This window comes from Coffea arabica, chromosome 2e, assembly GCF_036785885.1.
Source record: "Coffea arabica cultivar ET-39 chromosome 2e, Coffea Arabica ET-39 HiFi, whole genome shotgun sequence".
In the NCBI taxonomy this organism is placed as follows: Eukaryota; Viridiplantae; Streptophyta; class Magnoliopsida; order Gentianales; family Rubiaceae; genus Coffea; species Coffea arabica.
Window position 1 is genome coordinate 10,791,440 of NC_092313.1, and position 26,840 is coordinate 10,818,279.

Genomic DNA, 26,840 nt, shown 5'->3' on the forward strand with positions numbered 1-26,840 from the left:
GGCGAGGTTAATTAATTGAATGGATTAATTGAACGAATTTGTGCAATTGAGTTTTGATTAAGATAGCCATTTAGTCGGGGCAATTTAAGTATTTGAAATAATATCCATGCTAATAAAATAAATACATAAAATTAATGTAATTCGCATAGCTTAATTTCGAAACTAGTGATATTAGTTTAATGCGATTCACTTTATTTGTTAAGATAGTTGATAATTAGTTTACGTTTTTTAGTATACAATTATTTTAATTATTTTAGTGGATTAATTAGTTTAATTAATTGAATGAATTAATTTAAAGAGATTTGATTAAATGTATTTAATTAAGGTGCTGGGCTGACCCAGTCCGGCACCTGACATCTTTTTTTTTTTAAAAAAAAGGCACCTGATATCTTTTTTAAAAATAGGGAATCTGTCAGGTGCCAGGCTGATATCTTTTTTTAAAAAAAGGAACATATCTGTTGTTTTTAAACCTGTCTGATTTTTTTTTTTTTTACACCTATATTCTAATCAATTAGCCACAGAAGAATGCATTTCTGACAATATTCTTCCATCCACGGAATTAAAGTGGAGGTAAGAATTAAACATTGGTTACATTTCTATGGTGGAAAGTTCACTTTTCTGCGCACAATAAGCAGAAGCAATGCAAATGTGGAGATGCATAAAGAAGTATATTGGACACTCGAAAAAACGAATTATGCATGGATGAAAAATATTATATATATTAAAATTATAATAAAAGTCCTTTTAAAAATTTATTCATTATTTAATGTTCAATACTTTATTTGGTATATTAAAATAATTAATTAAATATTCTATTATATTATAAGTAACTATATAACGTTAAGTCGATTGAATAATATGTAAGCAGTTATTGTTTCACGACCTGCTAAAGTCTAATGGAGCATAGTTTTTTTGTCCAATCGTACGTAAATTTTTCTTTTGGTTCAGCTTTTTTGCTTCACGGGAGTTGCCAGACATTTTTTGTTTTGTCCACAAGCCTGCCAAAAGGGCCAAATCTGAAGCAAAAAAGTGTGAAAAATTCACGAGAGCTACTTTGTCTGAATTGCATTGAAGCCTGCTGATTTTTTTTTTTAACAATTTGACTGGCTGCCGGGCAGAGAGTGCCCGGCAGCCAGCTTTTGCAGTCTTTGTCAGGTGTCAGCCCGGCACTCATGTGTCTTTTATAAAAAAAAAAATTTTTTTTTTGTGTCAGGTGACACAGCCCGGCACCCATAGATATATACAGAACCCTGTCAGACCCGTAAGTGTCTGAATATTTTTTTTTCCACCTATATTCTAATCAATTAGCCCTCAAATTGAGGGCACAAAATAGAATATCAGAGGCTTTGGGGACCAGGATGTGATATGCCAGAAGTGAAAGACTACCACACAGAGAATTCACAATTCTCAAAAGCCCGCCACCTCCATTTTCAGCCTTCTCTCGGGTTGAAGTTGGGGAGTCTTGGGACCCCAAAAGACCAAAAGCCTTGGCATTTTGGACAACACAACCCAATGGAAACAGATGAAGCTCAGGGAATTACAGTACCCTTCCAGCTACAATTCGACAAACCCATTGCTTCTCAGGTCCACTTTCTTTCACTACACTTCACTATAAACCCACGGACACTTGCAAGTTTATTCCATTTTTTCCCCTACTTATTGTTCTGAGAAAAGATTGTATTTTTATCGAGCTTTTGTATAGATTAAAATTGCTGAATGGAACCCAGAAAAAGATTTGCTAGCCATGGTCACAGAGGACTCAAAACTCCTCCTCCATCGTTTTAATTGGCAGAGACTTTGGACCATTTCCCCCGGTATACATTTAAATCCCCACTTTTTATCTATTGATTTATTTATATCTTTTGCTTTTAACATTTTCATCTATCCACTTTCACTCTCCTTTTATGTACTAAGTTGGGGCCTAAAAGATTATGCGCGAATAAATTTCGCCAAAGTTGTTGTTGGAATTTCCCAGTTATGGATTTTTTAAATGCACTGTTAGTTCAAGTTATAAACTTAAAATTAAGCGAGTTAGCGTCAGTTTAAATTTTCGAACTTTAGGCTTTTCAAGGTGGATCAGTTGACTAATTGTATGACGAACTACATTACTTTGGGCCGTTAGACTGATTTAATGTTCATTTCTTGGAAATGAATGATAAGTGTTCGATAGAATGTCTGGTAGTAGCCTGCTTTTACTTGTCCCTTTTTGCTTGAGATGTTCAAGAAATTATGTCGTATCTAATAGTGTAATTGTTAGGTATAATGTGGTAAGGAATCTAACATTTTTCTTTCTGAAGCTTATATGAAAAGGAGCTGTTTTTGTTTTTGAGGAACCCCAACATTAGATGGGACAAATAATTTGGAATTTTGAGTTAAATATACTGATTATTATTTCAAAGCTTGTAGTGGAATAAGAACTTTCTTCATCTTATGTAGAGAGGTGCATCACATCCTTGTGTTGGCGTCCCGATGGTAAAGCAGTTGCAATTGGCTTTGAAGACGGAACAGTGTCATTGCATGATGTGGAGGTGAGTTAGTTTGAATTTTGACATTTTTTTTTTTGGGAAAGATCAACCAGTTGAAGATATCAATTGTGATTAGATTGCTTCCCGATGTAAAACCTTATCTACTAGGATTTATACCTACTTGACTGAACTTCATATAGTTTTGAAATCCTGGATCAGACGAGATATTAATTTTCTATGGTTTAATTTGTCCCAAAAGTATGAAACAAGCAGGACTTGGTTTGATTGAGGTAGAATCCCCTCCTTCAGATAACTAAGTCTATCAACTATCATGAATAGAAGAATTGTAAACATCATTCTTTTACTGTGGATTCAGAAATTACCCTGAGGCTAAAAGTGAAGGTTCCATAATAGACCACAAATTTATTACATCAATAAGTTGTTTGTAATTTTACCTGGTTATGAAAACACAATCATCTTCTACACTTGAAACTTTGTAGGTACATATTTTTGTAGATATAAGTCAAGCATTTTAAAATATATCAGACCTGGGCTGAACCAAATTTGTGGCTTTCCAAAAAGGGGTTATTAGGTTTTTTAACATCTCTTTAAGAAGCATTGCAAGAATTTACTTTTGGGGAGTCGTGGATGTTTCAATTAGTTTAGTATAGTACTCTAAGCTACAATTAGCAGATATCTCTCTTCTGTGTTAGAGGTAAGAGAAGGAATTCGGGCTCTTGTGACCGGAAGTGAGAGAACTTAATTCTTGTTAGGGTTCATGAGATTAGTCCATATTGGATTACAAATCCTGTTACTCGATATTTGCTTTGTTCTTGAACATGGAACCAATAATTATACTCAAAGATTTTGTTCCCTGTTATTGGGGTAAAATAATGCCATGCCTGAGCATTATTTGTCCTAAGATAGCTAGTGAGTTGGTAGATTTTGACATTGACTTATTTGTTCCAAAATGGGACATATATTTCTCTATTTAAATTTATTCTAAAACAACCCCCCTGAAATATGCAGAACCTTCATTTCTAGGAAATATGGTGAATTAGGTAATGCATATTCAATATTAAATACTTATTTGCAAATGAATAGGAATTTCAGTATGTGTAGTTGCATGATTTCAAATGCCAGGATAATCAAGTTCACCTAGTCTTATTCATGAATAGAATTATATGTAGATTTTCTAGAACAATCAAGTGGATGCCTTCTTACAGATGGTTCTTCCCACTGGTTACACCCTATACATGGCTCTAGCATAAGTTAGGACCATTTTATGTTATGTGTTGTTTACCTTCTGAAAGACAATTCAGTTTTTTCTTTTTTTTCCCCCCTCTCAAGTTTGAGGAATTATTAACACCATTTCATGTTGAAAAGAAAAAGCACGGAGTTGTTGAAACATTATGGTTGCGTTTGAATATGGAGAAAATGGGTCCTGGCAAAAGCCTATGGAAGCGAAATTTGATTATAGTGTAAATGGTCTGGAATCATCAGACCATAGCTGTCAAAGGCTTAGTTTATAGAATAATTATCCTTGTGATGAAAATTTATTGCCTTTACTGCTCTCTCTGACATTTTAGCATGCACATACGCTTTGCAAGTCTAATGTAATCTGTTGTAACTATCTTTCTCATGGACATCTCTTGCTTCTTGCTTGCTGTGTAAAGCATATTATTCTTCTTTTCTGTGGATATCATGTACTTAAGTTATCCATTTTGTATTTCTACACTAATACCGAATTGAATTTGATATTTTGGTGATTTATGTTTACACATGAGCCTTTTTCATATACATCTGTCCTATAATGATACAGCAGTTAGTTATCAGATTATGTTAACACTATTACCTTGTTTCACTCAATTGATTTGTTATTTGGAATAGGGTCGAATCTAGTCATCTCTACCCTGTTCTTAGAATTGTTTTGAATTTAGTCTTCTCTACCTGTTCTACATATCATGGTGTATGCTCTATCTTTAACTTTATCATGTTCTGTTCTTTATGCATGTCATTTTGCTTGGGATGCATGTTACTGGAACCAGAATGGAAAGTTGTTGCGGAGCATAAAACCACATACAGTCGCTGTCGTGTGCCTCAACTGGGAGGAGGATGGACAAACTATTGCAGTATGGTTTCTTTTTTGACCTTTTCTCTTTCTGTTTTCTTGTCAAGTTAATGGCATACTTTCATTGTATACTGAACGCAATTAACCCCAGGTCTATTCATATAATAGCCACTTTTAATGCTGATCACTTGGCATTCCATTCCAAAACGATTGTGTTATTCATTGTTGTTATTGACATGTTCTAAACTAATTAAACTTCACCTGTGTGTTAAAGAAAAACTTCTTTAAGGAAACTTGTTTCTTTATTGTGCAACGAGGTCTGGCCTACTTAAGATTTCTTTTATTTGCATGTTTTTCCAGAAACATTACAGCATCATCAGTGGTTAACACATACTGACATACTGAATCAGATGATTTTTTTTTTTTTTTTGGGGAGCTATAACTTCTCATGTAATAACAATACCTTTAGACCACAAGTCAAATCCTGTATGACTGCTGAGTACGGAGGGCTATCGATGCCGCACATGTAGGTGCAGAAAGAGAAGTTTACCCCTTTCCTTGAGCATCTGTATGACAATGATCCTGTTGACTCTCCTAAGTTGCATATTGTTGGAAAAAAATTGAATTGCTGATATATATACATTAGGTTATGAATGGATAGCTTACTGTCTTATAAAAGAAATAATCCTTCTTTAATGTTATTAGCACCAAAAAATAATTTTTGAGCAAAAACAACAGGAAAGCATTATAAGATGTATCTTCCAATAAAAGCTTAAAAAATTTGAGTCTTAGCTTTTCTTGAGCAAAACATTCTTCTGCTGCCGGGCTCCTAAATGAATTGCTAGGAACAGTGAGAATCTTTGTCACATGGTACTTTTTAACGAGATTAATTTCTCCAAAGAGTGATATGTTGTGATTCATCCTTTGTTGTTGCCAATTGGCAGACATTCTGTTGCCTGTTTTCCATGTTAAGACTGGTCGTGGACTAAGGATATGCGGCATCAAATCAATGATACGTGTTAGCATTATTCAATTTAATGTGTAGCTACTTCACTCTGGATGTTGATTTCATATTTCTTCATTTTTCTGCAAATTATTGACGACTAATGCAATTTACTAAAGCTTGTATTATATCATTGTCAATCTATTGAAGAGCAAGCTTATCTTCTATGGGTTCACCATTTTTATCTGATTCACCTGCACTTGAACTATGGTAGTTCAATGAAAAAAAGTGGTATAACTTCGATGAAGCTTACTGACTCAATGATATGGAATATACTTTAATTCTGGACTTGATGAAAACACTTGATGTTGTGTTTTACAAGTGGTACGTGACAATAGTGATGTTCATGTATAAAATATGGGTTTGTTAACTCAATGCTGTGACAGTATTTAACAAGCTATCTTTGCATCTCAAGTTATGTAGACATGCATTGTCAATCTATATTTTCTGAAAATTGCTAGGTTGAGCTTTCCTTTCTTTGAAGTCTTGTATGTATCTCATTTAGATTTTCATGTTATTGTATCAGTTGGCTTTTTAAGAATAAATTCCTACGTACTGTGTTTAAATGCTTTATAATTTATTCCCTTTGTTTTCGTTCTCGTCTGGCCTATTTTATTCACAAATATATTTGTCATTCATACTGTCTTGGCTCTACATGAGTCCACTTCTGTACCTTTTTTTATTCCTTCTTTCTTTAAGGGACTAATTTTGTTCTCATTCTTCTACAACTTTGTTATTCTCTTAATAACTGGTATTAGGATGGTAGCAATACCATTTCAACTTATGAGGACCGCACTTCCCGTTTCTTTCCTCCTCCCCCAAGAGCTCCTAGGATGCCTGGAGTAGTTCCTGGAGACAGTGGCTTCACGGATGATAGTGAGGATTCATTCCAGGATCTATCAAACATGTCGTGCCGACGTTTTAACATCTTATGCAGTGGGGACAAAGATGGAAACCTTTGTTTTAGTATTTTTGGCATATTCCCAATAGGAAAGATTGTGAGTTTATTCATCCTATGACTGATATTATATATATATATATATATATATATGTAGTGAATACACTAGAAATGTTTCATCTATTTATTTATTAGGGCAAGTTATTTTTAAGAAACTTACATTTTTTTTGTTTTTTATATGTTTTTACTCGATATTACACCCAAGAACATCCATTGCTTCAGTCTTTGCAGTCAAATTCAGCACAGCCAAGTTAATTGTTGTCTGCAGAATGCTTCTATTCATAAGGTAGGATTACTTTGTCATTTAGCATCTTCTTTGTTGCATTCTTATAGATGTATGCATTTCATAGTGGTTCTTGATATAGTTATGTGCATCAAAGCATGGTATTTGATTTACCTGAATTATTCATCCATATTTTGCCAATTCAAGTTTGAAATTCTTGTACAGTCGTCCAAAAGCAGAACTTTAAGAGGGCTCTTGAAATAGTGCATATACAACTCAGGAACTAACAAGATTTTTGTGGTAGCAAAAGTGCGCGAAGTGTCCCATGATGTCTTCTTTCCTTTCCTATATTGGGACTTTATTCATTTGGTGCATATTGCATGAAAGATGTTAGAACATGATTAACAAACCACAGTTGTCTAGTCCAATATGTGAAAGACTAGTTCTTTTATTTATCACCTCCCTTTTCTGGTGTCTCAAGATTAACATGGGTGACAATTGCTTCTTAGGAATATAGATCTTGTAATTTTTTCATAGCTTTATACATTCTTTGAAAGTATTTCATAAAGGAATTCATATCCTAAATAACAGTAGGTGCTTTTATGGAATCTTTCACAAGTGAAAGAACAAAAAGGTAAAGGGAGAAATAGAAGGGCTGTTGTGACAATTGCATCCTTGTTGTAAGACAAGGAAATGGAGCCTTATCTCTGGTCTATTCCGTACAGTGGTTGCCCTCCTTATATCTAGAGAAAAAGTAAATCTCATTTGCAAGGGAAGCAATTCCACATTTTCTTGTGAAACTAATACATTAGATTAATGGCCAGCTGCAAGAATATATGATTGGGAATCTATGCAGCTCCCTGAGTGTTTGCCATGGAATGCACAGAGTTATAAAGAAATAACAAAGTGAAGTTGGTGAATCACTGCACTTCATTAGGTCGTATAATGTTGAAAAGATTGGCGACTTCTGGATTCTGCTAGATTCTTTACTTTTGTTTCATTAGGTGTCATTTAGTGAATAATAGTAATTAGTGGGAATCTGATGGGTATGTTAATTGATCAAAATTGAGAAGTTTTTAGTTTTCCATTCACTTGGGAAAAATCACTGAGCTCATGTTATAAAAACTTTGAATGCTTTTCTCTTTTATAAATTGACATTGTAGCTTTTCCTACTAAACTGCTCTGCTGGAGCATTCTGACATTGTTTATGGGACTGTTGTTAGGTGGGGTTCTCGAAAGATCTTTGTGATTTGATAGTCATGTGCTCTGGGGAACTTGTTGAAGTTGGGGTTGAATCAAGTCAACTTGGTTTTCACTGCTTAGTTCTTGATACTTCAATATTTTGGAAAAGGTAACTCTATCTAAATGCAATCCTGGAATATTTAGGGGCTCCCATGTCTTTCATTTTCCTTTCCTGCTCAATTTGCTTTTGCCTTGGTATGGACACCCACCAAGTGATAACTATTAATCTCAGAGACACCCTAGCATTAATAAGAAGGGAATGAAAATGCCTTCGCTTTTGTTATTTTTCTTGCATAACGTCCAAAACATGATCTTTTATAACAGGATTTGGATTACACCATTCACCTCCTACATCTCTCTCTCTCTCTCTCTCTCTCTCCGATCCATCTTTACTAGTTTGGCGGTTTTTTAGAAATCTGCCAAAACAGTCTACCACATTTGGATCATAGCCTGGAAAATTAGAAATCTCTTGCTGACAAGGAAACGGCACAAAAGTGAAATCTTACTTTTTATTCTTCTCTGAATTAGGATAATCAAGTTCTGGCTTTGTTCTTAGAATTGGTACCCTTATTTAATTGATCATGATGATTAATTTTCAAACTTAAATTATACAATTCTACTCTGAAGGAAACACAGTTTGTGATATTCTGCTTGATCTAATAAGTTTTAATCACTGCTTCATTTGTTGAAGCCATTATATATATGGGGCCTGTGCCCTTCTCTGCAGTATTGCTGGTATTGTTTCTTCCTGATTTGGGTCTAGGTAGAGCTGGCAAAATGGACAATTGGTTAGTTAATGGTTTTACTTGAATTATGGATGAAATTAATCCAATCCAATTACAACCAATTAGAAAATGGATCCAAATGGATAAAATAAAACCATCATCCATCCAATTCTGCATTTAATTCTCCTACAACTAAATTATTCATTTTTCTCCAGCCATACCCATTTAGATATCTTTAGTTTTTCTCAGTCATGTGCTCCATGTCATTTCCACATGCAGCTTCTGTTTAAGTCCCGAGTCAAGTTAGGATCCAGTTACTCAAACGTGGCTGAGTGTGATCCTCTCCCCATTTGTGAACCAAGTCACCTACAAACTTGAGCCTCTATTTTGTTTATTTAGCTCTTTGCTTCCTCTTTCACCGAGTCAAACTCAACTCAACTCACCACTTTCTCTTGCCACTTGCAGGTTGTCACCATTATGCCTCTCTCTTCTTTCTGTTTTGCATGTTTGGCTATGATTTAATTTCTGATTCACCCCTTTGAGAGATCTTCTTGTACTTGTATTGCGGCATATGGACCTGACTGAATCCAAACACTTTTTCAAGTGGGTCATAAACCCGACTCAATTCAAGTTAACTTTGCATTTCCCCAAGTGATTACACTCAAGTTTTGCAACTTACAAGCTTCGAATAGCCTCAACTCCACACTTATCATCCTCAACAACGCTAATATCGTATCCAAGTTGACTTAAAAACTTGCCCTGATTAATTCCTCAATTGGACTTCAAAACCATCACAAACGCAAAATTCAGATAAAAAAGCTTAGCAAAGTCATGTACACGGTTTTAGTGGCCAAAAGAGCAGCAGCGGAGACTCTCCCATAGGTGGAATTAGAATTTCAAAGATTCGGGTTTCCAAATGGGTTGAATGGCTAAAATTTAAGCACTATATTTTGTGGTTATTACATGTTTGAGTGTGTGATTGTGTGTGTAGTGTGTGTGGGTTAGTTATCATTTGAGTGTGAATGTGTGTGCCAGCATGGCTGTATAGCAAGACTTTTGTGCTCATATTGGGTTTGTTTTTTGGATTATTGGTTTTACATGGATGACATGGATAATCCATTTAAATCCACAAGCTTAGGTGGATTTAAATGGTTATCCATTTAAAACCATCAAAAATTTCTTACTCATCCAAATCCATCAAAGCTAGGATTAATTGGATGGATAATTGGATATGGATCCAAATTGCCACTTCTAGGCCTAGAATGTTGTCAACTTGCATAGAGTGACAAATGCAGAAAGATTAAAATTTGCAGAACTTTTGCATACTCCAAATACATAATTCATGTGCCATACTTTGCGCAGTTAGATACTTATTTTATTGTGAAATGGCTGTTTTGTTCACAACCAAGAACCTACAATATTTCCACCACCAGTGTATCATCTTCTTTCAAGTTTGTGGGCAGCCCTCCTGTCATCAATTGCAGCTGTTGAATTTGGAAGTCAAAGATCTCTTGTTCTTTTGACTACTTGCTAGTTGAACAACTTTAGGTTGACTCTCATTTTAGTTTCATTTCACTTGCCATGTAAATTAGGAAATATGAACTCCATCAGGTGGCTCAACAAGCTTCCAACATTGAGGATCTAACGCAAGTCATCCGCACATCACTATCAGTCATGTTGAAGCAGTGGAATGATGCCATGCATACATTCCATGAGAAATTTAACTCTATATCTTCCCTGATTGCCGATCACGGTAACTATTTAATGAACTCAATGGTTTTCAGTTCTCATTCTTAGACACTTACTGTAATGCAACTATTCGAATATAGGACTGGACTCGACCCCTCAAGAGGAGTTTCTAAGCCTTTTAGGTGGTGCTAGGACAAGTCCACCCCTTCATCAATTTTTAGTCAATGCTCTTGGAGAAGTGGTATGTCTCGTTTGAGAAAATGTTAACACAAGGCTTGTGATTCAAAGTTATTGCTAAGTGTTTTTTAGTTTGCAGGGTCTCAAGCGGATGGTGAAAGTGGTTTGTGGTGCTGGAAAGGATCTTCAGCTGATTGTTCTTGATCATCTACAGGTGCACTTCATGCATTTTATGTTTGCCTAAGTAGAAACTATCAACTTAATTTTGAGTTGGCTACCAATAATTGGTTGTGGAGTTTTTATTTTTTAAGCGCTTTATTCTGATTATTCTTCTAAAGTTTCTAAGAATAGTTCTTCCTCGAAATGCATGTAACCATGAGGCCAACACCTAAAGAATAGTTTTTTTGACTTATTGATGCAGCAATATCTACATGTTTCTTTTTTTTTCTTTTGACTTTTTTAAAGTTACTCATTTGACTGCTGAAGCTAACTTGCATAAAGTGGGAAAGCAAAAATCCACATTTGGCAAATAGTTTGTTAGTCTTTATCATTGTAGATATATAACTTCCCTTGATATTTATTTAGCCTTGTTTTGGTTTAAAGTGTGCTCCATAGATTATTGTATTTTTGCAAAAGGTTTTAAAAATAAATTAAAGGTCTATGGCCATATTCTCCAGCCGGCTGCAGAAATTATAGGCTTTAGAATGGGAGAGCTTAGAGGCCTTTCAAGATGGCGTGCACGGTATCAAAGTATTGGTTTAGAAGAGAAATTGATTGAGAATGCTGCAGAAAAAGCTGGCATGTTCCTCGTACAAGTTGAACGATTTATGAAAATCCTATCTTCTGTGGTGCAGCAGGTATGTTGCGGTTAATTGCTGTTTCCGTCTTCTCACTATAGATCTTAACTTTGTCATGTGCAATAAGCGTTCTACCCTTTAAAAATGTACTTGTTGATGCCACTTTTCTGCCTTCTCAACCATGCACTCGTTGCAGCTAACTTTTTCTTTCAGTTTTCTAATTTCTTCAGCTGGCTGCTGAAATCATTTAAGATTCTTATGTCAGAACCCAGTGATCAGCTTCTACCCTTCAGTAGGTTTGGGTTTTATATGATCTACAAATTGACTGATCTTCCATTCTACATTGGTTTGAAGTTTTTCTTCTTCTTATATTTAGTTGCTTTTGACAGTGAACTCATCATCATATTCTTGAAATTTTTATACGATCAAGATCCCATAAGGCAACTACTGGAGTTATCTGATGTTGAAAACCCTATTGAAGTTGACTTGTAAGTGTACTTTCAGGACATGATATTCTTGTATGTTATAATATGTGACTTCCAATTTCTAGAGTCAGGTGCTTTGGTTTTTTAGTTTATGTTCTTTTCTATGACTTCCTCACATGAAATCCACACTTCAATAAATGTAGTTATTGTTGTTTTTCTCCATTTTTTCTGGTGTTTTGAAGGTTGAGTAGAAATCCGAACTCTTATGTGTCCAAGCTGTAACATGATACAGAACATTGGTGGTTAATATGAAAGTATTAGAAGAGATTGGTAGTTATGGTATACCCAGGTTTGGGTATCATGTTCTGCAGTATTTACTTGGTTCATTAACATGGTTAATGAATCAGTTGGGTCATTCATCTGCTGATAAGTCATTTCAATCGGAGCCTTAGGAGTAATAGACAAAAGTTTGGGGATTTCCTTTGCAGAAACTGTCCCCAATTTTTCTGGTCAGTATTAATTGATATATAGTTAGTGATCCACCTCAGTTTGCTGATGAAGTTGGAATTCTGTAATTCTACCTTTACCTATTAATCATAGAGAAGAAGAGACTCACACCTCTGCTTCTTCCCCTGAGTAGGACATAGGAATGAGGTAGGGTGACCAGTAATTTGCCCTGTTAAATGATTGCTGCAAACCAGACCCAAACTAAAATTTTCTTTTGTTCTCAATTATATATAGCATTGTGCACCTGTTTGGCAGACAGGTTATACTCCCTCCATCCCAATTGAATGTCATGCCTTTAAGTCTGCTCAAATGTAATGTCACCTCTTCTGAAGTAGGAGCTTTGAAGCATATATTGTTTCTTCCCTTTTTATACTTTAAACACAATAAGGCAGTTGCACCACGTGTTCCGTCCTAACCCTTAGATTTGAATTAATTGATTCAGTAGGTCTTACCTATTTCCAATTTTCTCTTTAATTTACTACATGGATTCCTTAGAACCTGTACACTTCCCATTAAGACAATCATTTTGGTACAAGTGGAGATCTGCTTTAGTTGCATGCTGATATATATATATATATATATGTCAGTAATGTGTAGGGATCTCTGAACTAGGAGAAAAAGGAGGACACGGCCCCTCAACCTCGATAATCAGTTAAGTTTTAAATTTAGTGTCCATATAAAAATTACACCATTGACATGATGTTTCCGGGGTAATATCCCTACACCCCTTCCTCACACTTCATATAAGAACTTTGCCATTTTTCTTTGAAATGCTAAATATTTGGGAATATATGGAAGTGTCTTAGGAAGATTGTTGAAACTGACCAAGCTTCTGGTTCCCCATTAATTTGTGAGGGAAGAAAACACTTCCAGTTTCTTTACTCCATAAATTTTGTCTATATAAAGCTGCAACTTTGTTGATAGTCCTGAATTTTTGTTCTTTTTTATCCTAGATTAATTGATTGGTGGTACTCCCTCTCCCCCTCTTTTGAGTGTACTTGTTAATTCTTTGATAAGTGCATCTTGTTTACTTTATATGCTGTCATCTTATTATATATCAGCTAAGTTCATCATTTTGGTTCTACAGGGAAACAATGCAAAGAATCAAAGAATTGGCACATTTTGGAGGATTTTCAGATTCTGAATACTTGAAAAGAACATTAGCAGAAGAATTTCGACAGATGGTGTGCTGGTAGATATTTTTTCCTTGCTTTGTCATTCTTTTGTACTACTATTGATATTGTATTAGAATCTTGGCATGTCCTGTTGCAATAACTGATAAAAATGTGTAGATTTTTTATTTCCTTGTTTGAAAGTTTACTTGTTCCCCTCATCAGGCATCCATGAGGATGACATATACAATAACTAGGCTTGGTTGAACTCATCTGTATTTATGTATGGAAGAGGTAATCAGAATTCCTCTTATTAAAGGTGTCATTAGTACAGTAGAATGGTCAATACACATACCAAGTGGGTTTTCTTGGAGCTAGCGTACCATCCTAATCTCGTCTTCAATGGTAGGGGGCCAAAAAGAGGAAAAACACAAAACATTGTTGTATGTTCAATTTCTGAAATGGTGTTTCATGTATTGTAATGCATTCAGCAGGGAAGTTTTCTGTGTAAAACAGATAACAATGACCATGTTCACATGAAATGTCTACTGCCATATTGAATACACTTTGGCAAGGACTGCATAATCCCTATTTGTTTGGACTTACCTACTTCAAAATGCCCTCCCCTGTCCCGCCAAAATAAATAAATTAAAGATCTCTTCTATTTATTCTTATCATCGTAGTTGAACTTTTGGGATTTCAATCTGTATTTAACAAATAGCAAGTTTGATAAATGGACTCGTTTATAGAATCTTCTTTTATTTCAGGCTCTAGGTCATTGTTGGCTATCATTCTTTGTTTATTTATTATTTTTCAATTATGGTCTGATAATCATCTCTATTTCCTCGACAAAATAATCTGTTGATTAACAAGTATATTTGATTTGACTTTAAATATATTTTTCTTGGGAATATTTCATCCTCTTGATTGCAGCACATCTCCTGATTAATGAGATTACATAACTAGCCCAGAGCCAGCACAAGACATTCATATTGGCCACTTCACAGTTCACAGGGATTTTTTTTTTTTTTTTTTGCTAGAGTAATTCACTACCATTTCCATTTATATTCCAGGGTTATGCCTTATTTTTTTAAACAAGAATTTGTTGATACCATATCGCAGGCACAATGTTGTCATGTGCTCCATCTATTTAGAGCAATGTAGTTGCCCATTTAAGTGCACTTTTCTTACATAGGATCTAAAGAATTTTGTTTTATTTGCAATTAACTTAATTATGTGGCTTCACAATTGCAGTTTCAATGAAGCATTTGATGTGCCTTTTGCTACAATGTCCAAAAAGATCCTATGTAAGGATTTGTTTCCACTTTTTCCTTTGGAGTCTTTTCCAAAGGAGGTCTCCTCTAATATTGCTGCATCGGTATCATATTACCAGGTATTCATCATTAAGTGTGTGCTGCTTTGTTCCCAACCTTGGGAAAAGGTCCTATGAAATACTGTTTCATCCCACTCACAAAAAAACAGTACAAAAGGATGGATCAGAAATAATAAGTACTTGAGGAAGGTATGCCTAATGAAAAGAACTACGTGGCCTCCTTTTGTGCTGTAAAAATGTTTACTCAGTCAATGAACATAATATGCTAGACCCGGATTTGGAAAATTATCGCAATTCAAACTGGCTGTTGTTTACTTGTGCGAACCAAGCATAGGTTGAGTAGTTACTTTTGCGAATAATCAGATCTTTGAAAGTTATTAAATTGGCTTGGGCAGTTAGTTAAAATGAGCATACTATCTAATTTGGAGTAAAAAATTCAACATTGTCCCGATACAAAGTGGCTGCTTTTTACTTTTACAAATTCCAAGAGGTTGAATTGGTACTTATGCAAATAGTAGTCAGATCCTTGAAACTTATTCCACTGGCTTGTACAGTTAGTTAAAGTGAGCATATAGTCTATTTTGATATATTGAATTCAAGATTAAACCTTTGAAGCATTTTATTTGAGGACAAATAATTTGATAAAGTATGCTAATCAATCACAAACTTGATTCACTTCACCTGGCAATGCGCTTGACTTTATGACATGGAGAAGTTAAAAGGTTATATGTACACAATATTCAGAAGCTTGAATAGAAATTTTTAAATCAATGTGACGTAAAGAGGAACTTTGGTTTATTCAGGGGGCAAAAGAGAGAGAGAAAAGGACATAAAATTTTGCAAATTCTAATCCTGATTGATGGAAGCAGATATTGGTTAAGGATGCAGTACACTTGGACAGAATAGGTGTAATTGGTGCTTGTGATTGATAGGAAATCTGATCAAAATAATGTGAAAAATCTCAACGACAGAAAAGTTTCACGTATGTTGATCAAGTAACATATAAATCTGTATCTATGTGTCGACATATATATTGCTACCAGTAAATGTAAGGGAACATTTGCTGATTCTTCTTGATTTCTTTCTATGTCTCATGCCGAAGTTGATTCTTTTTCTTCCACTTTCTAGGGTGCTTCAGATGCTGGCTCTAATCATGATACTTGTGGTCAGAGGATGACTGGTTACATGTTGTTCAAGATACCTGATGAATCTTTTTCAGATATTTCAAACTGCATTGGCATAGCAAGGGGGCTTATTCATGATTTTGGCAATTCAACAAAGGGTCAACTCCCATTAGAAGCTGCACTTGTTTCTGTTCCTAATGGCTATACCTGTGTAGATCTTTCTCTATATAAAGTAAGTATCTGAAGTTCAAAATATTCATGGTTTCATTTTACCGGTCCTACTATTCCATCGAGCTTCTCTTATGTGATATTTTTAATCTGAGCAGGAAGGTCAGCTTGTTCTTTTGCTAAATGAAACAGTTACAACTTGCGAGAGCTCTGGGAATGCTTACCTGATGATCATTCAAGCATGTGACCTTCCATTTGTGCCTCTTTCAAGATCCACAAGTTTGAACTCTTGGAGACTTGATCAACTTACGGTACATATCTGGCTATCTTTCGTGCATAAGTTAAGCATTTGGCATAGATTAGTTGAGACTCTTCAAGGTCGTAGCCTGATTAGAGTCATTTAGTTCTTTCCAAATGGGTTCTCTGTTTTTGAGTAGCATTCTATTGCTAGGAGCAGCACAAAATACAGCAACAATTTGATAATATGGACTTTTGACAAGTGTATTGATTCATCACTCTCTACTACCTTTTCACCTGTAGAATTTTAAAACCCAATCTTTCGCCAATTAAATGTAAATTTAGAACCTCAGAGTGGTGGTGTTCTCAAGACCACCGTCCCCTTTCTCTTGATCACATGCAGTGTGTTTGATTTGTAGCTTTTCTTCTAGGATTCTATTGTGAACTTACAGTTGGATAATGAAAGGGTTCGAGATATTCCTCACTGTGTGATTGCTCCACTGGCAGTTAGTGGTGAGTCTTCTCATTTGTATCTGGTATGGTTGTTGGTTTTTCTGTGTACTTTGTATCCTGTTATGAAGTGATTGTAGATCCACAGAATCACCTAATGCATCTTCAATAGACCAGCTAGGTCAATTAATTTTAAATGAAGCGAGGTTTTAGATCTCATTATTTTTTAACTGCATTCGTATGCTTGCCCTTGCCTTTGCCTCCTGCTTCAGAGTGCAAATTTTGAAGGCGCGTATGGTTAGTTGGTCATTGAAGACAATACTTAGGGGTGTTTGGTAAATGGGTATGAGGGGCAGGAATGGGTATCAGCGATGTCATACAAGCGTGGAAGCAGTATATATGTTATCGTACTGGGATACATAAAATGTTGTAGAAATAGACAACCAAGTGCATTTATGAGTTTGCAGTAATTAGACAGTTATTCAGCAGCTTTTTCTCTGGGTTTATTTTATATGCTATTACATGTGCATGAAAAGAAAAACAATATTCAAGGGCATGTCTAGAATTATTGACATAATTATTAGCAAAATTTTACAAGCTATATCAGTAAATTTTGTATTACGTTGTATTTAATATATGTCACAAATCATTTCTAACTATTGGATAAAACATTATAGCACACAGTACGAAAAAGGATACCAAATTTGTTTTTGTTTCATTCTGTAATATTATTTTGCATTATTGGTTTCTTGTGTTTGTTTCCATTAATGGGTCAACCACATTCAATAGTGAGCTGAATGATTATCTTGTGCATTGTTTAACTGGACTTCTTGCGTTTTGGATATCAATCAAAACAAAATGCTGTCGTTTAGCTCATATAATAGTTAATTGTTTCTTAGATTATTTGACCCAAAAAAAAAAAGTTCACTGAAACGTTGATTAAGGGAGTCTTATCGTCACTATTTAGATTTGTGAATAAACAATAGTACATTTATAAAGCCACGAGCTGTCTACGTGAAACTAACTCGTCTATTGCAGTTAGTAGCAGGATAGATTATTGTGCTGTTGAGAAACACTCTGGATTTGACATATTTATATCTTGATTATTCAGCTTCAAGAGGTGTTGCTTGTGTCTTTGCTGCAAGAAAGCGTGCACTGGTTTACATTCTAGAGGAAGATGAAGATGAAGTGTCAGATTCAGAATGAGCAACTTTATTCTACCATCCATCTTAAATTTCTTCAATCTGTACATTTGAATTTTACTCTCCTGTTTTGTTGCCAGTGGGTTCTTTCCAGGAATCAGAGTATCTTTCAAGTCTGTAAGAGGCATTTAATGGAGATATGCGGTGGTTTTATTTCTTGAGCAACATTCGTAGAACTGCAGTTTACATGTATCCATTGAAGAATTCAAGGGTGAGGTGGTTTAATAGTGTCATACAATGTGCGTTTGTCTGTACATGAGTTTACATGATGCATCTTAATCTGGAGTAGAATGCACGATATTTCCATATGCACAGATACCAAGTTTTTCCATGCGAGGACATTTCTTATGGTAATGATTCTTCATGAACTATTATCCTAAGAAATCCAGCTAGCCAGTCACCTCTGGTAGAGAGCTGAAGTATACGAATCTTGTGCCAAGTTGGTAAAGAGTATTGCTGCTTTTCCCCCCTCCCATGCCCAAAGAATCTATTCTATCTTCTAGGCCTCTGCATGATTTCATATGATGATGTGCGCATGATTACAACCCAGACTACAAGGCTGTGAATTTCGGTTACACCTGTAAATCTTCTTGAAGACTAACTCTATAAACCATCCCCTAGAGAGGGGAAAAAAGGGCCCTCAAAATTATTGCCGTTTGGATTACTCTGCTTTGTTGGCTTAAGTATGGTTTCTCTCTATTTTCACGGGCGCTTAATCTTAACAATTTATGATATTTCCATGATTTGAAGTCTGAATTGGAACAAAAGTCAGATTTCTTACTGTTGCAGAACTTGAGATTCGTGATGCCATGAAGAAAGTTGGAATCAACTTAATTTCAATTCTAAAGAGAGCCACTTGATGCGCAAGCGATATTTAGTACTTCCATTCATAAAGTTACAAAAAATAATGTGCGTGTGTGTGGATGGTAAATTATTTGGAATAATTTTTTGAAAAAAAAAAATACTATAACACTTTCTAATGTGATATATATCAGAGATAAAAGGATAGCTGAAAAATGTTTAAAAAAAACACACAACACTAGCATTTAAAAATAGGGAAACTTTGCCTGCTTCTACAGTGTTAGGCCAAGGAGGAGAAAACTCGCATCCTTCCAAAGAGGTTAACGTGCCAGTAAAATTTGGAATAGCTTCAGCTCAGGACAATGCACCATGGTGCTCTACAGGCAGCAACTGTACATTTAGATGGGCTTCCCTGAATCCAGAAGAAGTGCAGCTGCTATAGAACCGTTAACCAGACTCAAATGTAAGGCAGCTGCCCAACTCATGATAAAGAAGCCTCAGTGCCAAAATCAACCGGTTTCATTTGGAAAGGAGACCCTATGACTCTTCCAATTCAACAATTTGTGCTCTTCTCTCAGCAGCTTTCTTCCTGATGAAAATGCCCCATCTCAGGGCTGCTTTGAGTTTTAGCCATCCAACAACAGCTTTACCTGATGGACGTGTTCGATCCTCATCAAAAGCATAGCCTGAAGATGTACCAGCCATGTATCCCAGTGGGTATTGGTAGTTATTTTCTGTCCCATTTACAGGAGTGTGACCATAACCTCCCATGTTGAAGATGCGAAGTAGATTCTGCATGTCTTCATTTTCAAGCATCTCATGACTCCTTGAGCGGATGTCTTCCTCACTGAAAACATCATCAAATCCCCTGTAATTGGAAAGATTGGATGGGCCAGGTGCATGGAAGCTTGACATGGAAGACTGTAGTGGTCCAAGGGCCAGCAAATTTGTATTTATTGGAGAGTGAACTTGTGATGATGTAGTAATCATCTGGTTATGCAGAGGTAATGAAGTGCCATGGATATGAATAGTTGGATTGAGGTTCATGCTCTGAGATTGCATTTGAAATCTACTGCCGCCATTCTCATCATACCCTAATGAAAGAGTCAGCAATCAAGCATCAGTGACAGGTAAATTAAAGCAACACAATTTAAAATGGTTCCAATGAAACTAAAGATATCCAAAAGGAGGGTGAACAATACATCACAGTAACTGATCTAACAAGCATAAATAAAATAAAGGAATTTGATACATCACATTTCCAGATACCTGATTCTTAGTGGCTTGCCTTTTGTGTTAGTAATTTAATTGCCCATCTCATTTTGTGCTTGTTAGCATGCCATGTTCAAAATGAACTTATCCTCTATTGAAATGTCCACTCTTTACCCAATTTTATGTATGTTTGAAAATTTAAACACATTTATTTTGTGATCCACAAACAGAAACCAAAATCATAACAAGATAAAGAAAACAACATTATATACCACCTATGGTCTGTACTGGACTGATTGAAGGCTGCTCTGAAGGAATCGAGGGTGGAAGACTTGGTAGATTGACTTGATAATCAAAAGAATTTGAATCGTTTTGTGATCCAGTAGCAATATCACTCTGAGGAGCACTTGAACTTTTATTTTCAGCGAAGCTAAGGAGAGCTTTGCCATCATACTCAATAACATGCATCCAGTTTTCATACGCCTTCTTCACCAAGGTATCAACATAAAGCTGCAAAAATTGGAAAAATTGGGGTTCAAAATGGTCTGATTCTTCCAAAAAAGTTCTAACATCTATGTATATCAGCAGGCATTGAACAAGAAGAGGGTCAGCAGTGGCATGCAAGTGTGATGATGTTCAACCATTTACCAAGACTGGTCGCCTACAAGATTTATTAGCAAGAGACATAGATACATGTCCAGACCAATAATGTTGCATGTAACGCCATTAGCATTAAACAACACATCTGACCTTGACAGGTAATGAACAGTGACAATACCAGAATATGCATGGTACAGAATCTTGCTAGGCAAAAGGACTGCAAAAACACAAACCTTCTGACTGTCAGAGAGAGTGTCAGCTGGATGGTATTGGTCACCAGCAATCAAACCAGTCAATTCATAGATATTGTTAAACACCACTCCAACATGTCTGAGATCATCTGGATAGTAAATATAGTGATTCCCACTCAGAACACAAGTCTTCGCATGCTCCACCAGAATGTCCCACATTTTATTTGACATTCCACTTCCCAGTATCTGAGACAATCAAAGTGAATGCTATGTGAGTATACCACTTCAAGTAGAGAAAAAGAACCCGAAAAAAAAAAAAAAAAAAAAAACAGTTTTCTGTGATTCTTACATTTCGAAGCCTCTGCGAATCTCTTACTACAAGTCGTAGGAAGTCTTCTACCGTGTATATTGCAGCTTTATTTAGCCTCTTGTGGAATGATCCATCTTTTCCAATCTTCTCTAATCTCCAAACTTCATCGTGCAATGCGGGTGGATAATGTTTCTTGTACACTGCAAACCAAAGTGGTCACATATTTGGTACAAATACCAATACAAAACAGCAGCTTACAGATACACATGCTGAAAATATTTTACTTCTATATTTTTATCTTGTACACATGCTGACAGTCATAAACAAAGTAGCAGCACAAAAGCTTGAAATGATGTAAACTTACATTCTCCTCTATGATCCTTGACGGTGAATGCATCTGTTTTGGCTTCACGGACACGAATGGCCTCACAGCAACCCGAAGCAACCTTCAAACCTAATCTAAATTTTCTGCTCCTAATCCAGCTAGAGTTGTCTGTGAATGTCAAGTCCCCTAGTGTCCCTACACCATCCTTCAAAGTCACTTGCAAGTCCCCAGTTAGAAGTGGCCTCTTTCCTTCACGCTCTTTCACTACGTGGGAATCAAATTCTTCTTGAGTCCATCCATCATCATCTTCATTGTTGAAATCACCCTCAAGAACAACAATGTCCAATTTTGCTGAGGACTCTGGACCAGAAGTTACAACATGGCCACTAACAGCATCAACCAATACTATGTGAATTGCAGCGCCTTGCTCCCCTTCTACTTTCCCTCCTGTAAATAGAGGTAGGGACAACTTTGTTCTGAACTGCAGCTGTAGGTTTCTTCCGTCAGGCCCTTCTATTCTTTTTGGAGATGTCCTGAAAATTTATGAGAGTTTAATGCCACAGAGGATATAATATGACCAAGGTTGCACTCCCCTTCAAGCAGCATAAACTCAAGTATAAATGATCATCCAGCAACATGATAGTAGGAAGTTACAGAACAAAATTCTTGAGTGAGGCTTCTAAATTGAACACAACGAACATAACAAGAAAGTGATGTTCATTTCAATTAGCATGCATTTGATTAAATAAAAAAAGTTTCTTTTTAAAGAGATAAATAAATAAAAATAAACCAAATACAAAATTCAGTATCAGGGTACAAACATATAATCTATCCAAGAGGTATTCAAGCCCTGTACATTTCAGAAGTAACTTTGCTCTTTTTAAAGAAATCTGCAGGGTCCATAGGATACCACCAAAAGGAATGAGACGGCTTGAAAAACAATTATTCCAAGTAATTAACATTTAAGTTCATACCTTCCATTAATTTTAGCGGGGCCCAACTTCGCCAAAGCTCGCTCCACTTCTTCACTAACCTGGTCAGTTGAAGAAATATTCATAGACACATTAGACATGATAATGCCAGATATACTTATAAAGAGAAATCCACAAATTCATTATGCATGCTTTAGTTGTGTCACTCATTCCAAGAATTAGCAAAGGCAGGAGACATTTTCTTACATAATGGAAGACATTAACTGAAGAAACACAATTTTAAGCACATAATGACAACAGTAATGCTATTCAGAGATATTGCCTATTTCACAAATATAACCTCTTACTTCCCGGTATTAACAGCAAGAAGTGAAAAGTCAAGAAATTGGAAAAGGCCCAGTACAATAACTGTTCGGAAACCAAACCATTCAAGGATTGAAGAGAATACTAAAGTAGGCTGTTAAAGATCATGTTGGAATAAATGCATGACATTCATCTGAAATTCTCTAAGCACAAGCAAACCATATCTCATCAGAGACAATATTCTCCATGATGCATGAAAACTAGGATCTCAATGGTTTCAGGAATTATAGACTGTTTTACATACTGATATACAGAGAGGAAGGTATATAGAACTAGGAAGAAAGAAAGGAGTTCACATACAGAACTTTTTTAGCAAAAGAAAGTATTGCATTATGTCAATAGGGAAAAACTAAATTATGAGACATCCTCTTTGTGTCAATGACTTCTTAAGTGGAGCATCCAGAGGCACTGTCCTATAGGTTGTCCTTAGTCAGATAAAAGGACATCAAGTCAAAAACAAAGACAGATGCATGCAAAATAAGTCTTCATTAATTATTTTCTCTCATCTCTCGAGAACTATCAATCATAATTCTTCAATTTTGTGATGGACAAACTATTACTAGACACAGGCAAAAAAAAAATTTTGCAAAGCAAACTACACGTGGAAAACGTGAGACCCTGATCAATTCAACAAATTAATTTCTAGGATTTGCTTCAGCCGTTTATATGGGAAATAAAGCTGGTATGTCAATAATCAAATCTTTTCTGAATTGGAGTATACAAGGAAAAAAAGGCATAATTATCTTACAACTCTTCGAAGAATGGGCTCTAGCGATGAGCAAAGTTTCTGCAGACTGTCCACCTTTAGAGCTTCAACAATAACACTGCATAAACCATTTGTAGTTTTCCCTCATAAAGCAGTTTATAAACCAGGAATGCTTTGCAAGGTTGAGATAAAGGCTTAAACTTTCGGCAGTTAAAATTCTCAACTTCTCTTGACATTTATTCAGTGATAAAGACAGATAAGTATACTGCAGGATTTCTTTCCCAGTGTGTCAATTCATACTTGAAAGAGGGTTAATTTACAAGAGCAGGCAAAAGTGTACAAAAAGGAATATGGCAGGCAGCATACTAGAGTTTGTCAACCTTGGAAGTATTGGAGCAGTCTGGCCTACTCTAAAATATATGATGGGAAGTTACTTATAAATTTCTTTTGAAAGAACCACCGTGATGGCAAATGATCATATCAATGACAAACTGACGACCAACATGAAGCTCAAAGATGCAATGAGATGTGAAATAAGTGATGAAGGTCATGAAAGCAGATAAATAGACTATTGGCGTGGGAGGGAAGGTGGTCACAGAAAAAGAAGAAAAACAAGTCCATTATTGTCAAACTATCTGGGAGAAACCAAAACCCCATCGATATTTGTCCCTTATACCGAAACCCAAATCCACAAACCTTCCAACTCCAACAACAACCCCCCCCCCCCCCAAAAAAAAAAAAACCAACACAATGAAAGAGCACAATATTTATGAATTATTGCCTACCAAGCACGAAAAAATCATTCCCTTCATCCTACAAGCCTCGACCTTTTTAAGAAATTAATCGTAAATTTAAAAAATGGTGAAGACCGGATTCATATGAAAACTCGAGAATATCTTGGAAGAACATATAGTTGGTGTATATCTGGATGGCATAACACTTGGCAAGATCAAACAGCCCTTTTCCAACCAAAACCAGCAGCTCCTTTACCCCAGACAGGAAAAAAAGAACAAAAAAAGGCTACAAACTTAATCCAAAGATAACTAATTGACCTAGAATGCAGAAGAAAAAATAGAAGCGACCAAAGAGAAAAGAAACTCTGGGGGAATTTACCTGGCAAGAGCGGGCCTTTTTCTTTCAGGCTGACCATCATCACTACTTGTGGATTGATCCAAACTGCGTTTTTCTCTTGCCATGCTATTTGATTTCTGAAAAATCCGAGCTTGCATTTTGAACCTTTGGTTACTTCAGATGCCCAAGAAAATCAACAACTCAATCTTTTCTTTCTCTATCTGCAAAGCTCGGAGACTCGAGATCTGATCTGAAATAATTAATGTCAAATACCAGCAGAGGAGTACTTGAATTAGTAATTAATTAATGGATGGTGGTAGTTATTTAAACTAGCCACTCCAAGCTTCAACTGGTAGAAGTATTTTGGATATCAGCTTCGGTTAAAGTCTACATTCTCAACGGGAAAAGCTGTGAGTTGGAGAATCTTATAAAAAAAAAAGGAAGGGGAAAAGAGAGAATTAGGAAACAAGATGGAAAGCGGGAAAATTGAAAGTTCTGAGAAATGTTACAGAGGCGTCAATGAAACTTCAAGGAAAGATCAGGGAATTTTCTTTGATTTGGAGCTGATGGGCCCTCTCAGCACTCTGCTAAAAAAGTACGGTAGGAAGGGCACAAGACTTTGGCTTTATCCAATCCTACAACTTTACCGGTACCCAATGTTTTAAAAATCGGACCGTTAATTAAACCGGTGAAGTGAAAGGGTCGAGATTAAACTGGTCGGACCGGTTCAACCTCGGTTCAATGAATTTTTTAAAAAATAATTTATATAAATATATATATGTACAAAATAAGACATGTAATGGACTAATTTAATATTTTATATGATGAAAAGTTTACTATTTTTTAATAACTTGGATTTTTAAAAATAAATTTTTTAAATTATAAGTTAAAACAAATAAATTTCATCTCAATTTCAATTATATCTAAATCCAACCCCAAAATATCACAATATTTTGAAATTATACAAAATTCATGTCTCTGAGAATTTAGATATTATGAACTTAAATTTTAATTTACGTTTTGGGATTTAGATATTGCAATTTAAAAAAGAAAATTTGGAGTTCGAAGGAAGTCAAGAAAATCGAAAATAGAAATGTAAACTTGATAAGAAACAAAAAATAAAATAAAAGTGAGTGGTTGTGGCGTTAAATAATTTGGGTTAAAAACAATTCTTTTTTAACTTTTTTCAATTTAATGGACAAAAACAAAATTAAAAGATGGAAGAAAACATCAATAAATTAAAAATAAAAAGGTTTGATTAAAAAGGGAGTGACAAAAGAAAAGAGGATAGAGAGAGAGAGGGAGTTGAAAATTAAAAAGAAAGAGCCATGAGGGGATGAGATTTTGTAAGAAAAATGGAAAAAAGAAATATGAGTGTTTGCTTTATATTAATAAGTTATCAAAAATAACTAATAAGATGTGATGGTGCAACGGTTAATACATTGGTCTTTTATTACAAAGGTCTTGGGTTCGAATCTTGATAGTTGTATTTTGCAAAACTTTAAAAAAAAAAAAAAAAAAAAAAGAGAGGGAAAGCTGAAAACCGAAAAACCGCCGATTCAATCCGGTTCGGTGGTTTTCACGGTTCAACCGGTCTTTGACCGGTTTTCTAGCAAAGTCAGCAATGTCATTGAACCGGACCGGTGCCATGGCCGGTTCGCGGTTCAACCGGTCGAACCAGCCGGTCCGGTCCGGTTTTCAAAACATTGCCAGTACCACGCTACTACTTTTTTCCAAAACGGATTTAACTCACACACACTTAGATTAAAAACACTCGGAAGTTACGCCCATTTCCAAAACGGATTTAACTCACACACACTTAGATTAAAAACACTCGGAAGTTACGCCCATTAGAAACACGCTACTACCGTCTATGTTTACCATGAGGGAGTTCTACAGTCCTTCAGGTACAATATGGATGAGGTGGAGTTTAAATTTACAATTAAATATAGAAGAAGAGTTATTAACTCTTATATTTATATTTTAAGAATTTAAATTACCAAATGATATAGCAAGATGTGTACTATACCAAAAAGGGAATGTAGCGTTTTCTCTATTTAGATTGTAATTTTTTAGAGTTTTTGTAAAAAATATACTGTAACGATTTGATATATATGAGATAAAAAATAATTAAAAAATATATTTATAAAAAACATATAAATTTTTTGATGAAAAATCCCTTTCTAAACAAGGTAAGTTTCTAACATGCCCTATTTTACATAAGAATTGGTTGGAGCTCTTTGACACGGTTTTAAACCACATAGTTTGACTATCAAGTATTGTACGTGTCAAAGCTGCCCTATAACTTATCCTATCATAAATGTATGTCTCTTGTGTTATGGTAGTATAATTCATGGGTACTGCTGGTTTGATTGCCAGATATTATTAGATTGATTTGCACAGAAATAAGACCTATGAGCA

The 26,840-nt window shown here is 35.4% G+C and overlaps 2 protein-coding genes across 4 annotated transcripts; one reads left to right on the top strand and one right to left on the bottom strand.

Moving 5' to 3' along the window:
* Positions 1-1,350: 1,350 nt before the first annotated feature.
* On the top strand, positions 1,351-18,222 carry LOC140036647 (anaphase-promoting complex subunit 4-like). Of its 2 annotated transcripts, none has more exons than XM_072078892.1 (19): positions 1,351-1,584; positions 1,703-1,814; positions 2,437-2,528; positions 4,514-4,597; positions 6,298-6,537; positions 6,703-6,783; positions 7,944-8,071; positions 10,280-10,440; positions 10,517-10,617; positions 10,693-10,767; positions 11,231-11,410; positions 11,564-11,646; positions 11,740-11,838; positions 13,370-13,474; positions 14,649-14,787; positions 15,856-16,083; positions 16,178-16,330; positions 16,688-16,769; positions 17,818-18,222. In XM_072078892.1, exons 1-19 carry the CDS (start codon positions 1,366-1,368, stop codon positions 17,910-17,912), a joined length of 2,457 nt encoding a protein of 818 aa, XP_071934993.1. In that variant the 5' UTR covers positions 1,351-1,365; the 3' UTR covers positions 17,913-18,222. The 2 variants fall into 2 exon arrangements, with proteins under 2 accessions (XP_071934993.1, XP_071934992.1); XM_072078891.1 differs by having other exon boundaries at positions 11,564-11,642; positions 11,727-11,838.
* Positions 18,223-18,870: 648 nt separating this feature from the next.
* Positions 18,871-25,035, bottom strand: LOC140036648 (calmodulin-binding protein 60 C-like). 2 transcript variants are annotated; one of them, XM_072078893.1, is made up of 8 exons: positions 24,462-25,035; positions 23,391-23,466; positions 22,322-22,380; positions 21,387-21,880; positions 21,062-21,222; positions 20,755-20,958; positions 20,194-20,431; positions 18,871-19,803 (listed from the first exon to the last, which is right to left on the bottom strand). In XM_072078893.1, exons 1-8 carry the CDS (start codon positions 24,575-24,577, stop codon positions 19,247-19,249), a joined length of 1,905 nt encoding a protein of 634 aa, XP_071934994.1. In that variant the 5' UTR covers positions 24,578-25,035; the 3' UTR covers positions 18,871-19,246. The 2 variants fall into 2 exon arrangements, with proteins under 2 accessions (XP_071934994.1, XP_071934995.1); XM_072078894.1 differs by having other exon boundaries at positions 20,197-20,431; positions 24,462-25,032.
* Between the last annotated feature and the right edge of the window lie 1,805 nt (positions 25,036-26,840).

Excerpts from the sequence above, each read along its gene's own strand:
- LOC140036647 (XM_072078891.1), top strand. The coding sequence starts at position 1,366 with ATGCCAGAAGTGAAAGACTACCACACAGAGAATTCACAATTCTCAAAA. Across the intron at positions 10,618-10,692 it reads TCAATGCTCTTGGAGAAGTG|GGTCTCAAGCGGATGGTGAA; the intron begins GTATGTCTCGTT and ends TTTAGTTTGCAG. Across the intron at positions 14,788-15,855 it reads CATCGGTATCATATTACCAG|GGTGCTTCAGATGCTGGCTC; the intron begins GTATTCATCATT and ends TCCACTTTCTAG.
- LOC140036648 (XM_072078893.1), bottom strand. The coding sequence starts at position 24,577 with ATGCAAGCTCGGATTTTTCAGAAATCAAATAGCATGGCAAGAGAAAAA. Across the intron at positions 22,381-23,390 it reads AGCCCATTCTTCGAAGAGTT|GTTAGTGAAGAAGTGGAGCG; the intron begins GTAAGATAATTA and ends TCAACTGACCAG. Across the intron at positions 20,959-21,061 it reads ATTCGCAGAGGCTTCGAAAT|ATACTGGGAAGTGGAATGTC; the intron begins GTAAGAATCACA and ends TGATTGTCTCAG.